Source organism: Echinops telfairi, unplaced genomic scaffold (genome assembly GCF_000313985.2).
Source record: "Echinops telfairi isolate 266 unplaced genomic scaffold, ASM31398v2 ScPeMD7_60;HRSCAF=208, whole genome shotgun sequence".
Taxonomy (NCBI): Eukaryota; Metazoa; Chordata; class Mammalia; order Afrosoricida; family Tenrecidae; genus Echinops; species Echinops telfairi.
In genome coordinates this window covers 20,908,091-20,924,967 of record NW_022103958.1, presented here as the reverse complement: position 1 = coordinate 20,924,967, position 16,877 = coordinate 20,908,091, and the positions used below count along the sequence as shown (strand labels likewise).

Here is a 16,877-nt window from a genome sequence, read left to right as displayed (position 1 = left end):
TTTTTATTCAGTACTTTAATCTAATCAATTTTAGCTAGAACCCCAATGTGAGATAGATAGCTATAAATTAAAGTGATGATAATATGGTGCCCTTGAAGGCAGGCCTGATGATCTGCTTCCAAAAGATCACAACCTTGAGGCCCTACAGAGCAGTTCTACTCAGTAACTCATGGGGTTGCCACGAGTCAGAAATGGCTTACAGGCACCTAACAACCACACTGGCTGAGGTCTGTCTGCGTGGTGGGTACTCGTCTAAACACATTACATGGACGTAATATGCAGGGACTGTACAGTTCAGGAGTATTCGATTCTGCTCTGAAAGACACAAAAGCAAGTTGCCTGGCTGAAATTTATCCGATTCCTTCAGCCTGGGTAAGTAAGTGACTAACCTGTGAGAAGTACAAGCAGAAAGTAAGTAGAGACTATGTCTCTGAGCACAGATGTGCAGAAGGCATTCAACAGCCCAACTGCATTAACATACAGGGCAGCCCAGAGACGGGATACACTGAAAATAAATGGAAGGTGTCCCTGGGTTGTGTGAGTGGTTAACGGGTTCAGCCTCTAAAGAAAAGAGTGGAGGGGTCCCCTAGAGGCACTGCAGAAGCAAGGCCTGACAAACTCTAAAAATTCAGCCATGGAAATCATTCTACTGAGAAAGCTCTACTCTGACACATCTGGGGTCACCATGAGTCAGAATACGTACATTTAAAAGTAAATGAAACCCTCGTGGGGCACAAAAATCATTGGATCTTTACCTGGCGACCCACCACTATGCCTCACGGGGGAACCACGTATCCTAGGTGGGATTAAATCCATGACGGCTCATCAGACCACCAGAGTTTGCCCCCAGGTCTCTCGTGGGGTGTGTATGTTAGCTCAGATCTCTTTTTTCCATTAGACTGCTTTGCACAAATTTTACTCAGTCCTTAAAACCCTTTCACGACAAAACTGGCTTTCTGTTTGTAAGATTTTGTCAATATAATGGAACACATGCTACATGACTGAGTCTTTTAAATGTTTGTTTGGCAAGCTGGACTCGAGTAAATATTTTATAGGACACATACATCCAAGTGAGCTTTGAGAGGAGGACAAGTGGAATGAGACATGAAAACATTATCTAATCGTAGCAATTTTATTTGATGATGTGAAACGTTTGAAAACATGGGCTTGCACATGAAGATACCCTGCAGCGGCTGGCTGTACATAATGGTTGCTTGAGTCTCTTTTTTAGTGCTACTTCTCTGCTTCACATTCCAGACTCTAGAGCCCTTTACAGGTAAACACGGTCCAACCCGCCAGAACCTGATGTCAGGTGGCACTGTGCTTACTCTTGACTTGTTCTTCACAGGAGTGGAGGGTCTTTTGATTTTCCACAGTAGGCTGCTTCATCAGAGCGAGCCTCAGGAACGCAGACCCCTTTAATGCATGCTTTATCATCAAGTGATAAAAGGGGGAAAATGTCAAAGGCATTGAGTCTTGGCAATCAGGTGCATGAATGACCTAGTCTGATTGCAATACTCTCGCTGAGGGAGAGCGATGAGCTATTGTCTCCACCTCTTTGGGAATAGCTGTCAAAGTCACTTCCAATGCTGGTTGATGAATCAAACAAGCACCAAACTTTTTATTTGCGCTACCCAGGCTTCATGGGCCAGTCTTGCTTTATTGATGTGGCCCTTGAATAGCACCGTGACCCCATCCATTGCCACACCCGATGGCACATATAAGTCTTGTAGACGACCACTGCACATTCATAATCAGATGCAATTCATGAAGCTAGCCGTAGTCTAGTCACTCCTTTGTGAGTGGCTTTTGAATTGGCATTGCCATGTATGTTCTCAGTTGGTTCTTGAATCTTGCTGTAATTATAAATTCTGCAAAAGAGGTAGCATCCAGTGAGGGTCACTTGGACCAATCATGTCCGTGTACTGACAAGATGTGTCCCATCAGTATATGCACAGAAATGAATTTCTTTATTTTTGCTATGGTGGTAGGCCCCTTAATCTCCCACCACCTGTGTCATGTTGTATACTTCTAGCTCACATAAAGGTATAGTTTGTCCTTTATAATGTTCAAAATATCTTTCATAAATTCAGACAAAATTTTTAGTCTACTTCAGTATTGCCATGGGTCAAGTCTGGATAAACATGGCCATAGCATTGGAGTGAGCTCATTTGTCTTTTCAATGTACAAGACATCTTTAGCGTTTTCACTTTTGCTTTCATGCCTCAGGACAACAACATACATGTCCTTAAGATATAGTGGAAACACTTCGACCGCTTGAAAACTCAACACAAAATCATAGTCATCAAGTCAAGTCTAATTTATAAGGACCTTATAGGATGGGGTAGAATGGCCCCTTGCCTTTCTGAGACTATAACTGTTTACTTTAGTAAAAAGGCTCATGTTTCTCCAGAGGAGCAGCTAGTGCTTTTGAACTGTTGATCTTGCTGTTATTGGCCCAACTCATAAGCCACTACATCACCAGGGCTCAAAAGGACCCTATAGTGGCACTATTGGATAAGCATTGCACTGCTGAACACAAGATTGGTAGTTCAAACCCACCAGCTGCTCCCAGGGAGTAAGTTGAGGGGCTCTACTCCCATAAAGATTTGCAGAAACCTTGAATCAGAATCAACTCCATGGCACTGAGTACACATTTGTGAGGCTCCTACCCTCACAGGAATGAGGCTGGGAATCATCGTCATCACCCTCAAAATACTCCCTTCATGTACATTCGAAAGGCCACACATGTTGGCCTAACATTGAGGTTCCCCAGGAGGGCTTATTCAGCAGGGGGAGTAACGCAGGCAGGTCAGCAGAATTTTGCCTGCAGTGTTCTAAACTCTGCTTACTCTTCCTCCTCATAGCCAGTGCCATGATCAAACATATTTTTGAAGCATCTTTCCCCCTTAATTATAAATGCTCAGTGTACAGTATATGTGTGTGTATATATATATACACATATATGTATACTCTACATATATTTGAAATTATACATATAATTTCAAAAAAATTCATGGAAAATGGAATGAAAAAGGAATTTTTCCCATGAATTTTTGAAGCCCCTTCATATGTCTTTATGTGATAAAATAATGTGACCTGGTTTTCCTCAACTGAAAAAATTAACATGTTTATGTAATTACAAATTCTTCCTTTGTATACCAACATGTAATATCTATAATAAAGACATATTACACTATATTTACAGTCCTGATGTTGATGCTTTAAGTATTTTTAATTTCCACAAGTACAATCAATGCTGTAATGATCATCCTTAAAGCTATAAAAGCCCACTGCCATCTATGTGATTTGGACACATCGTGGCTCTAAAGGGCTTCCAAGGTTGCAAATCTTTATGGAAGTCAATAGCCCCATCTTTCTCCTTTGTAGAAGCCGGTGGGTTGGAGTCGCTAACCTTGAGGTTAGTAGTCCAATGCTTTCCCACCCTTAAAAAAATTTCTAGGGGTTAAGTTGCACTAAGTGGAATTTCTAGATCAAAAGGAACATGTATTTTTAAACATTTTTATGAAAGCTGCCAAACTGATCCTCAAAAATAATGACCCAGCCTCCACGATGACACCTAATGGCCCCTACTTCTTGGCGTGCATGCTCTTGTGCAATAGCCACTCACAGACTTTGTACCAACCTAGCTCTACGTGAACATTGCAGATGTGATGCCTGCCACTTCCTAGACTGGATCATAAAAGACATGGCAGCTTCCATTCTGCTCTCCTGTTCTCAGAAGACTAACTCTGGGGACAGCCATATTTTGAGCTGCCTTATAAAAAGGCCCCTGTGCCCAGGAACTGAAGTAGCTGAGCAAGGACAACTTAATTGCTCTTAGAAGCAGATATTCCGTCCTATCAAGATTCAGATGACTGTAGCTCCGGCTGCCACCTTGAAGCCAATCTCATGAGAGAATTTGAGTTAGAACTACCCAGCTAAGCCACTCTCATATACCTGACCCACTGTGAACTAATAAATAACAAGGGTTTGTTGTTTTAAACTATCGTATTTGGGGTAATTTGTCATATAGCACCACATGACTACAATACGTAAATGATCAGCACAATGTTACTAAGGGAAGCGAAGACATGGACAGGTGCACAAGAGACACAGACAACAAAAGAAAACACTATCACATACCCAATGATGAAATAACAATAATAAACAATAATCTACAAGTAGATACACAGACAATAAACTGAAGTGCTATGGGTACTTGAATGGGATTATACTCACATCTATATAAAGGTCTGGCAGAAGATAATTTATATATGTATTTGTGTATGTTGTAAATATTGTATATGCTGTAAATATATCCATGTACCTAATAGAATCATCGGAAGCAAAGCCACTTCTTAGCCATAACCAAGACCCTTCAGGTAATCAATTACTGGGCTTGATGGCATAAGTTTTTGGAGACAGCTAACTCAACTGCCATAACATAGGTTAAAAGAAAATGATGCCATTTTAGTGAGGATCTTAAAAGCTAGTGAGTGTCCCTCTAAGATGCAACGATTGGTCTTTCTTCATCTCAAACAAAGAAGACTAAAGAAAACCATAGATGGATGGAAACATCTATGTATTTGAACTTGGTTCAAAGCTCTAACTAAGCATGTAAACCTTGAACCTGGGATCTGAAGAACTAGGTAGTGCCCAGTTACTACTGTTGACCACTGGGAAAGGATCACAGTAGAAAGTTCTAGATAGAATGGGAAGGAAATGAGGAACAAAACTCAAAGCCACAGGAAGATCAGGCTTACTGATATCTGAGAGAGACTGGTGAAATCCCCAAGGTTGTGGCCCTTGGTCACCCTTCAAGCTTGGAACTACACTCATCTCTACGGCTTAGCTTTCAGCCAAGCAAAGACCAGTCCATAAAGTAAGCAGTCACATTGCCAGGGGTACACTCATTGGAAGAGTCAACCATGGGAGAGCAAAAGGGGAGCGTTTGCCTGGGATAAAGCTCCGAAAGCAGGGAGGAAGACAAACAGAAGCAGTGAACAGAGGGGGGAATGGGAAGAGTGCTGTTACAATGCGGGGACTGTCATCAATGCCACGAAACAAAACATGTATGGATTGTAAACTAAGTCACAATAAAACCTTTTAAAAACAGGTAATTACCAGAAACAAAAAAGATGTGCCCCATAGTTCATTAATATTGAGTTTGTTAATGCTACATCTTTGCCTATTGAAAAAGGGCAACATTCAGTCTCATTGTCTCACATTTATTTCATTTCTAATGAGACTGAACTATTATTGGATTGGCACATTTAATTTTTTTTTGGTATATTTCATTTCCTTTGCTTTTATCCCCCTATGACTTACCCTTGATTGTTGGTAGGTCCTCTCACCATACTTATTCAATCTGTATGCTGAACAAATAATCTGAGAGACGGAACTCTATGAAGAAGATCAAAATATCATGAAGAAGGTTTAAAACAACCTTCCACGTGCAGATGACACAAGCTTGCTTGCTGAAAGTGAGGAGGACTTGCAGCACTTGCTGATGCAGATCAAGGACTGCAGCCTTTAAAATGGATTGCAACTCATTGTAAAGAAAACCAAAATCCTCACAGCTCAACCCTTAGGTAACATTATGATGAACAGAGAAAAGACTGAAGTTGTCAAGAATTTCATCTTGGTTGGATCCACAATCAATGGGCATGGGAAACAGTAATCAATAAATCTAATGACAATAATAAGTGCAAGAATGAAGAACCATTTCTAAAATTAATTGTGGTGGTGATTACACTACTTTTAAAATATATTTTGAACCACTGAATTGTATTATTATATGTCAATAAAACTGTTAAAATATTTTAAAAGAAATCAAATGACATATTACAGTGAGCACATCTGCTACACAAGTGTTTAAATTATTAAAGTATTGAAGAGCAAGGATGTCACTTTGAGGACTAAAGTGTGCCTGACCCAAACCATGGTATTTACAGGTACTTCATACACACATGACAATTACACAATGAGTAAAGAAGACAAAAGAAGAGTCCATTGATTTGAGTTGAATTAAAGTCTGGTTGAAGAATATTGAAAGTACCATTGATACACAGATGAACAAACCACTCTATCTTGGAAGAAGCACAACCAGAGTCCTCCTTAGATGACTCCATCTCGCATACTTTAGACATGTTATCAGGAGATATCACTTCCTGGAAAAGGACTTTCTGCTTGGTAAAGAAGAAGGGCGACAAAAAAGAGGAAGACGCTAGATGATGTGAATTGACACCGTGGCTGCAACAATTAGCTCAAGCATAACCAAGATTGGGAAGATGGCACAAGATAGGGCACTGTTGCTTCTCTTTTGAATAGGGTTGCTCTAAGTCAAGACCATCTTGATGACATTGAACAAGAACTGCATTGGTATAGAAGGAACGCCTAGTGGCATAGCAAGTTATGAGGTGCTAACCAAAGGGTCAGAAATTCACAAGTGCATTGGTAGAAGGAGCCCATGGAGGAGACACAGTGGGTGATGATATGCTAACCCTAAGATCAGCAGTTCAAGCCCATCGGGCATTCCACTGGAGAAAGATGAGCTACATGCCGCCATAAAGATTTAATGTCTCAGAAAACCAAAGGGGGAGTCCTACTTTGCTCCAAAGGTCACGATAAGTGAGAATTGACTCAATGACAGCGAGTTTGGTTTGTCCTTGCTTAATTTATATACAAGGCTTGCTACATGTTAAGATATTAACCCACTCACTGACTTTTTATGGCAAATATTTTGCCCATTTATCATTTATTTCTAGGAGTTACACATGTTTATATAGCCAAAGCCATTATTCTTTTCCTTTATGGATTTTGTCTTTGCATGTATATAGAGATTCTAACCCACTCTACCCTGAGTTAGAAAAATGTAATCTGTTCTATCATCTACATATTTTATGGCTTCATGTTCAAATATATATCTTTAATTTAACTGAAAGTGGTAAATTGTCAGGGAGCAACTGAGCCTTATGTTTTGGGTTTGTTTGTTTGTTTGTTGCCAAGGAATAGAGGAATGGTTAACTTTAAAAATAAATAAAACAAAAGTAAAAAAAACAGCCCCTAAACCTTATCCAAGTAAAGACAGCATAGCAATATGCAATAAATGTATGTAAATCTATTCACTATTATTAGGTGGAAATTATCCATTAGCTATTGCAGGCCAGGATCTGTGCCAAATAGTTAAAATGCTGATATTAATATCTCCATTTTGCAGTTGAAGAATGTGAAACTTGGAAAAGGAAGGTTATGTGACTTACCTAAGAGCACACAGCTAATAAGTGTCAAAGCCAAGTTAGTTATTAATATCCTACAGCAGTAATGCCATCTTTTTAAAAACTAATGGCATGAACTCCATTGTGATACAGCTGCAAATAATTATCAAATTATCCTCCATTTTATCCTTAACTAGATGGATATAGTTTTGGATATGACTAAATTTAGATCTAATCAGAATTTCTAAACCTCTAAAAGAATGTGTTGCCTCATTAGTAAATAGCTTCAGTCTGTGATTGTAGAATAACTAAAAAAAATTTAGTCAGCAATTTTGTTGAGAACTTCAAATTTTTAAACCAAAGTCTCTTAAAGATAACTTTCTGGTTAAAACATGAACGCACGCACCGTTTCCCTGCGTGGCTGTGATAATGTCAGAGCATGATTAGAAAAGCCTACTTTGGGAACTCTGGAGAGAATCCAGGTGAAGAGGGTGGAGGAACAGCAGTGACTATTGGGCGTCTATATATGAGGGTAAGAAAAGAGGCTGTGAGAGAATTGACTTAGACCTTGGTCCTACCCGTCGGGGACAGGGGGTGGGGTGGGGAGGTAAGATGGAATTATGTTCTTGGGTAATAGGGGCTAGCTGTATTTAGGAATGTTTTGGAATGAAGTCATTATGGGCAGATGCAGGCCAAATAGCTGGTGGGGCATTTTGGTACAGTCTCAAAATTCTACTTCTTATGTTTACCAAGATGCACGTGGTTCACTCTCTGTGACGCTACCAACCCAGAGCCTCGCTTTGGCTCAAGAATATGGTGAAGATCCGACATGGACACAGGACTGAAGGATAAGGTGACGTGAGTCTCAGAGTGAAATTAGATAAGGGTAATTTTTAAATGCTTTCATATTTGAGGGTTGTGTCAAATTATAGTCCTCAAACAGGAGCCCTGGTGGCATAGTGTTTACACATTGGCTGCTAACTATAAGGTCAGCTGTTTAAAACCACTAGCTGTTTCACAGGAGAAAGATAAGGCTTTCTACTCCCATAAAGAGTTATAGTCTCAGAAACCCACAGGGCCAGTTCCACCCTGTTCTATAGAGAGTTATGAGTCAGAATTGACTCTTGGGGAATGGGGAGGTACCCAGCTGGTGGTATCCCATTACAAAGTCACCCAAGGGAGAGTGCTGAAGGAAGCACAGGGAGATAGGTACCCTGCTAATGGCTCTCACTCGCTGCCATTGAGTTAGTTCTGACTCAACAACCCTCTGGGGGCTTCCAAGACTCTAACTGCTTAAAGGACGAGAAAGCCCAGTCTTTCTCCCTCGGAGCAGCTGGTAGTTTTGAAATGCTGACCACACATACAATTTCACAGCTCCACACATAACCACTACACCATCAGGGTAGCAACACACAAGCCACCACATATGACAACTTGACAGACACTTGGTGACAGACAAATGAATTGATTAAAAACACCATGAGTTGTGTCAGGAGCACTATGTCTCCTGGGACATTTTAATGAGGTCTGGTGTAGCCCATGTTTCTGATACAATCCATTGGATTTATTGGCTGCTGCTTTCTTGAGCCCTGATTGTAGGATCCAAGTAGAACAAAATCCTTGACGACAACAATCTTTTCTCCATTAACCACCAGATGGCTTACTGGCCCTGTTGGGGTGGTTGCCGTGTGCTTCCTGCAGTGGCATGCTCCACACTGAAGGCTGGGCTCACTGCTCTTCCTCGGGGCTTTTCAGGTCCTTCTCACTCTCGGAAACAAGCGCTGTGCTATTTGCATATCACGGGAGCTTAGTAAGTCTGTTTCCAATCCTGGTGCCTTGTTCTTTTTCATATAGTCTACCTTCTCAGATATTTTTGCTCACCATACATATTATTTGCACAGCACAAGTATGGAGAACAGATACAATCTTAATGCAAATCTTTCCTGATTTTAAACCATTGAAGAACAATTTGCCTATGGGTTCCACATAAGAACAATTAGGTGGAAGAAACAGGGCCTGCTGCCCCTCATTCGCCGACCCCGCTGACTACAACAAGATCCACCCCGCAGACAAGCTGACCATCCAAGACCTGAAGGACTTTGCTCCCGGGAAGCCCCTGAACTGCATCATCAAACACCCCAAGGGGACCCAGGAGACCATCCTCCTGAAGCACTCTTTCAACGAGACCCAGATGGAGCGGTGTGGCCAGCAGCGCACTCAACAGGATGAAGAAGCTGCAGCACGGAGGCTGCTGCGCGCCTGCTGGTCATCCCGTGCAAGTGCAGTCCACGTTTCCTCAGGACAGGAGCTGAGCCAGCCCGACCACGTGGCCAGACACTCCGCCCACCCCTACCCCTCTCAGTCGCCCGGTGACCCTGGGGTTCTCAGATGGTCTGCCCTCGCGGTTCCAGCCGTTCTGGAGCGGGTCTGTGCACGCTATTTATTTATTCTAATGACCTGCCTGAGGAAAGTGTTCTTGCGCCTGATCATTTCACCGCAGGCTGAAGGGGTTCTTAAAGAAAATAAGAGTCACAGTTCAAAACAAACAAAAAACAGCCATTAAGTGTTTTGAAATTCCCTTACTTCTTGCAGTTTTATCCGGGGTCTCTTACGATGCTTTTGCACAGGCAATGAAACACAGTTAAGCTCCACCTGATAGCACTCATTCTTTCTGCTGTTGTTGTTGTTGTTGACATTTTCGAATGCTCGATTTATTCACTTCAAACACACATGAAACAATCTAACAATCTTCTAATTAACTTAAGTCCTTAGCTATGAGGGTAACACAAGATTAATTCAGCATCGTATCAGTTACTGGTCCTTAGTCCCGTTAGGCATTGCCTTCATCGGTGTCCTCACCCGGGTAGAGTTGGAGAGAGCAGGAGCTGATGGCTCCTCCTTGGTTCCTACCTCTCGGAGTTCAGTTTCTCTACCTGGGCTTTTACAGGCGGTCTTGCTGGCTCTTTGACGTCATTCTGGATAGCCCTCCTTCTGTGCCGGATTCTAAATTGTTTTAATTTTTGGCAGTTCCCTCTGGATGTAATGCTGCAACTATTTCTGAATTATCTTTTGAAAAAAATGACTTGCATGTGATATTAATGACACTGTTTGATAATTACCACGGTGTGTTGAATCATCTATTTTTGAAATGAGCACAAATATGGATCTTTCAGTCAGTTGGCCAGGTAGTCTTCCAGAATTCTTTGCAGAGACTAGTGCGCGCTTTCATTGGTGCATTCGTTTGTTGAAACATTTCAGTTGGTGTTCTGTCCATTTCAAGAGCCTTATTTTGTGGTAGTTCCTTCAGTGTGATTTAGACTGGTTTCTCCAGGACAGGGGGTTCTGCTTGGTCATCTATGTTATCTTTGGAATGGTTGAATGTTGAGCGATCCCTTTTGGAATAGTGACTGCGGATTCCTTCCATCTTCTTCTGATGTTTTCTTCATCATTCAATATTTGCTATCGAATCCTTTAGTATTTTAACTGGAGGCTTGGATTTTTTTCTTCGGTTCTTTATCTTGAGATATTCTGAGTGTGTTCATCCCTTTTTATTTTCTAACTACAGATCTTTGCATGTTTTCATTATAATGCTTTTTTTTTAATGTGCTTAAACTCCCTTGGACATCTAATGCTCATTACTTCATTATTTCTTCCAGTCAACTTTAACTACTTTGTGGCATCTATTTGGTCTTTTCTGGCTTTCCTATTTTTTAAAGGATTTTGGGTTTCTTCATGTAAGAGGTTCTTGATATCATTCCAGAACTTCTCTGATGTTCCATCATTAGTGTTTAGTCTGTCCTTGAGACGGTCTCCAAATTCAGATGGGATCTATTCAAGATCATACTTTGACTTGTATGGACTTATTTTAAGTTTTCAACTCCAACTGAATTTGCAAAAGAACAATTGATGATCTGTTCTTCGGTTAGCCTTTTTTTCAGACTGATAATATTGAGCTTCTCCATCATCTTTTTCAACTGAGATAGTAATTTGATTCCTGTGCATTCCATCTGGCTAGGTGTATGTGCATGTCCTTTAAATTGTTTAAGAAAAGGTATCTGCAATGAATAAATCGTGGGTCTTGCAAAATTCTATCGTGTGCTTTTCAGCTTTGTTTCTATCACCAATCCCATTTTTTCTTCTTTTAAAAAAAATCAATGTATTGAGGCTCATACAATTCATCACAATACATAGATCAATTGTGTAAAGTGCATCTATACATTTGTTGCCCTCATTATTCCCAAAATTTGCTTTCCTCTTGGGTTCCCGGAATCAGCTCATTTTCCTTTTTTCCCTTCCCCCTCCCTTCCAATACCATTTTTTCCAACTACAGATCCTTCCTCTTTGTTTCCAACTTTTGCAATCCAATCAACAGTAATTATCAATGTACCTTTACAAGTTTGATTAATTTCAGGTTAAAGTAATCAGCAGAATTTTCCATTTCTTTAGTAAGTGGTACTTAAATTTGAATAACAATTGTATTAACTCATCTTCCTTGTGGGCATATGGATATAATCCTATCACATATACTAGTGTACTTTAAGATAAAGCTTGAATTGTTCTTTGACAGCGAATGCAACACCATTCTTCTGGAATTTGTCAATACTAGCATTGAAAAACACATCATTATCCAATTCAAAAAGGCAAATAATAGTCAATTGGGGTGCACTGATGCCTAGGACATTGAACTTTATGCATCTCATTTCATTTGGGATAATTTACAATTTTCCTAGATTCATACTTTATATATTCCATGTTCTGATGACTCATGGATGTTTTCAGCTATTGATGTCATGCCTCATTAGGAAATAAAAGTCCTGAAAACCTTACACATTCACATTATTGACTTCAACTGTATTTTGAGGATGCAGCCAGTTTTTCAGAAAGGTTCCACCTGGTCCTTCTTTGTAGTCTTTCTTAGTCTGGAAGCTCCTCTGAAGTCTGTTCACCATGGATGACCTGGATGGCATTAAAATACCGATGGCATATCTTCCAGCATCACGCAAACCCACAAGCCATCATAATATGACAAACTGACAGACAGTTAGTGACAAGTTCAAGCCCATTAGCACTAATTCTACTCTTACCATTCTATGAAATGCCTTTTCTTTTTCTTTCTTTCTTTTTTGAAACATCTTTTCTTTAAGAGAAACGTGTCTGTTGGGTATGTAATTGATAGGGAAATTCCTGGACTATGTTGACATATTCAGCTTTACTACTTATTGACAGTTTCTCAGAGTATTAATCTCTTTATTTTCATGCATAAGAAAACTGAAATCCTAAAATTCTGGGAAGTATCATAGCATTGAAAGGGAAATTTTTATTTTGAGGTTCTAAAATCAAGTAAAGTCATAAGGAAATTATTAAGTTAAACTCTAAAAGTCTAGGCACACAGTGAAATCATTTGTGCAGAAAACGTATTTCTTATTTTCAACAGTAGCTATATAAGACAGGAGTAGGAAAACTTAAGAATAAAAACTGTGGCTTTCTAAGTTCCTACCTTAGAATAAATGCAGCCGTCAGTTCCAAACACCCACTTCTGCGAATCATCTTCTTTATGTCTGTAAGGAAAATGTAATTTAAAGATTGACACCTTTTCTCCACACAGAAATGCTTGTGGGTTTCAAATAAAGTGATCATTTCCCATACAGTCTGTCAGGAGGTCTGCCCACCCTCTAAGCAATGTTTCTGCCCTTATCTCTATCCCCGCAGCAGCACAAGTCTCTCCAAAGACAACACACTTCTCTTCGGCAGTACCCAAAATGTTGCTCTGTCCTTCCTTTGTCTGGCTGTCTCCCTCTCTGTCTCTCTTTCTCTTTCTGTGTGTAACAGTGATTAAGAGTGTTAGAGGATTAATTGAATTTTATCTAAATCCTCTCCCCAAGAAAGGATCCTCAATAAAACAGGAAGAAGGAGGCTTAAAGATTGAGAGGACAGAATAGAATAGAAGTGACCACAGGAAATGCAGAAGTTCAGACAACTGCTTCCAAAACAACCAGAGGATTTTATTAGGGAATATCATTTTTTAAAGCTAAGCCTGAATAAGAATATGATGAAGCTAATCATGCTTAAATTAACTAATCATGTATTCATTAATATTTAGAAACTGTTTAAAGGTAGACAAAAGGAATTAAATTAAGTGTAAGAGGATGTTAAATAAGACTGCCTCGAGTTTTGGCAGACACATCCAAGGTTGAGGACAAGAGGTGCCAGGTAATGCTCTATTTTAACACAAAATGCCATGTGATCTGAAATGCCTGGTAAGCCAGCTGTCAAAAAACCTGGTTCAGCCTTCCACCCAGAACATCTCCTATAGAGAGATGGTAAACAATTCTAGAGACCGTTGACCTGGGTCAATATTCTAGAGAACATTCTAGACAATATCTTCTAGAAAATGGTGACCAAGGATTCAGGGGGGGCCTTTTCCTCAAAGACTTTTATTCTGAGGCTATGGAGCGCTACAGACAGAGACTGTAAGTGATTCTAATTATGTAGGAGAACTCTAGGGGATTTAATGAGTGCGGTCTCTGAACCAAGCTTTGGGAAGCACTACACTAGGGCAATGAGACCATAGGGATCGGTGGGTGGTGAATGGGTAAGAAAGGTCCAGATTATATTATGAAAAGAGAATTGATAATGTTAGAATTGTTTCACTCAATGTATGGAATAGGAAATGTAAGGGTTATAAATCTCAGATGTCATAGTTAAATAAATAAGAGGAAGATGATATCATTCAAAGAAAAGGATGTTGTAATGGCAGAGAGAAGAGAAATGATGTGAAGGGGAGAAATAGTTCCAATATTTGAAATAAAATATTTTTGAAACCTCCTTCTTGATATAAATAATCCTTAAGCCGAGAATACTGTTACAAGACTATAAACAAAACTAATTGCTGCTCAGATAACTTTGATATTGGATGTGGTGAATGAGATACTGGGGGAGATAATCCCTCCTGGGGACCTACAGATTTTGCAATTCCTAAAGAAGAAGAGAACCTTTCGAGATTTTGATTTAAATTCCAGCACTAGACTTTATGATTATGATAGTAATTTCCATTACCTAAGAGGCAAAACAGAGACTACCAGAATTTGAAGGGATCTCAGAGGCTTTTATTGTCCTGCGCCTACTTTATAAATGAAGAGAGTGAGACAGAGAGGCACAATGAACTGGTCACAATCACAGACCCCAGTGGTACCCAAATAGTTACTAGCATCCAGAGCAACTTTCAACTCAGTGAGGTGAAAAACCTATGGTTAGAAAACTAGGAAACAAACTATTTGTACAACTTGAGGATTGAAAATGAAATTTTACAATTAAGACTCGCTGACTATAGTACAGCATAATCTTAGTGATCAAGAAAAAACTTTGATGAACATAAATGCTTTCATACAACTGTTAAAATAATCACTAATCACAAAATGGTTTTATCCCATTGTAAATTTTCCTGAAGAGTGAAACAATTCCCAGACCTGCACCAATCTCACAATTGTTGCTATATTTGAATCCACTTTTGAGGCACTGTGTCAAACCATCTCTGTCACGGTCTTCCTCTTTTCATTAACCTCTACTTTGTATGATGCCCTTTTCCAAGGACTGGTCTCTCCTGCTGCTAACTGTAAGGTCACCGGTTCAAAACCACCAGCCACTCCTTGGGAGAAAGATGAGGCTTTCTATTCCTGTAAAGAGTTTATGGTCTTAGAAACTCATAAGGCCAATTCTACCCGATCCTATTGGGTGGCTGGATAGCTATGTGTCGGCATTGATCCAATGGCAGTGAGTTTATAATCTCTCCTGATAACATGCCCAAAGTAAGGGAGGCAAACTCTTGCCAGCCTCACTTCTTTTTTTTTTTTCCCAGTGGTAGAGTTCTTTTTTCCTAAAACCATTTTATTGGGGCCTCATACAACTCTGATCACAATCCATCCATCCATTGTGTCAAGCACATTTGTACATTTGTTGCCATCATAATTTTCAAAACACTTTCTACTTGAGCCCTTGGTATCAGCTTCTCATCCCCACCCTCCTTCATGAACCCTTGCTAATTTATAAATTATTATTACTTTTTTCATGTCTTACACTGACCGATGTCTCCCTTCACCCACTTTTCTATTGTCCATCCCCCAAGGAGAGGGTGGTAGAATTCTTAGCAGTCCAGGCAGGCGGTCCAGATTCAATGCCTAGCCAATGCACCTCGGATACCGCCACCACTCCTCTGTCAGTGGAGGCGTGTCTGTTGCTGTGACATAGACCAGGTGAGGTGTCAGCAGATATTCCAGATTGATACAGATTAGGAAGAAAGACCTGGCCATCTTCTTTGAAAAGAACAGCCACTGAAAACCCTGATCCCCAACCAGCCCTGGGTCTGGTGCAGGACTAGGCTGTCTATCATTCTGTGATGCCTTGGAGCCTGCTTAACAGCAGCTAACAGAACAATGGGTACATATAGAGGATCACTTTGGAGTGTAATATCCACTGAAAACCTTTTAAGTGTGTATTCTGGCTACAGTTCTTTCTTCCAACACAGGTTTGTTCATTCTTCTGGTACACCATGTTGTTGTTGCTAGGTGCCATCAAGTAGCTGCAACCCTATGCTCAAGAAATGAAACACAGGATTGGAGGAAGGCTTAGTTACGATGATTGAAGATCAAGGATTACAGCCTTCAGTATGGATTATGACTTCAAAACCTTTAGAATGCCTTGTCCAGGATATTTGACTGATGCAATACATCATTTGACTGTTCAGTTATTGAGTATTTAACCATTGTTCCACTAAGGTATCTCTATAACTACTACTATACAAATATCATTATTACTACTAAAAGGTAAATCTTAGAAAGCTACCTTTCCGAGAGCATGTAACTACTTAGGTAATTTAATCTTGCATCCTCCTTTTACAGGTGATGGGACTGAGGACCCTGGGGGTTTGTAACTGTCATTCCATTGAGCATATCCATAGATAGATAGATGATAGATGGATAGATGATAGATAGATAGATAGATAGATAGATGATAGATAGATAGATATAGAAAGATAGATAGATATGTGCGTAAAAAAATCAATATACACATATGAGATATGTACACACACTTTGAAATAAATATTCACTATATCTAAATGTATTTAGATATAGTCCAGTTTCAAGAAAACTTTATAGATCAGAAATCTATTTTCTTAACAACTTTTAAAAAGATTTTCTCTCTATGATGCTGGTAGTAGTAAGAAAGGTGGAAAGCTTTACTCCTCAATCCACATACTGTGAAATCTATCACTGGCAAATTTGTATTAATATTGATATTTATAAGTTCTGTGTTTGTCTGTTACTAGGAGGTGGCTAAGTAGTTTGCACTTGACTAGGAACCAGAAGGTCAGGAGTTCAAAACTACCAGCCACTCCTTGGGAGAAACATCAGGCTTTCTACTGCTGTAAAGAGTTATAGTCTCAGGAACTCACAGGGCAGTTCTATCCTGTCCCATAGGGTGGCCATGAGTCTAAATAAACTTGATGGTAGTGAGTTTGCTTGTTTATTTGTTTGTTTTTCAGTTTGGTGTGTTGCTTAAGATTGCAACTCATTGCAGCAAAGAAGTCTCCTCTGCATTGCAGACTTAAACATATTTGCTCCAAAGTTCACTCTGTTCTTGCTAAAGGCTATTGCGCTACTT

General features: G+C 39.9%; 1 protein-coding gene across 1 annotated transcript in view; it reads right to left on the bottom strand.

Annotated features, from left to right (window-relative positions):
* The window catches only part of DCDC1 (doublecortin domain containing 1), a 497,394-nt gene that overhangs the window by 214,215 nt on the left and 266,302 nt on the right, over positions 1–16,877 (bottom strand). The window contains exon 16 of the mRNA XM_045291000.1: positions 12,718–12,778. Coding sequence (XP_045146935.1) covers positions 12,718–12,778 — 61 coding nt within the window. The remainder of the gene's footprint in view (positions 1–12,717; positions 12,779–16,877) is intronic.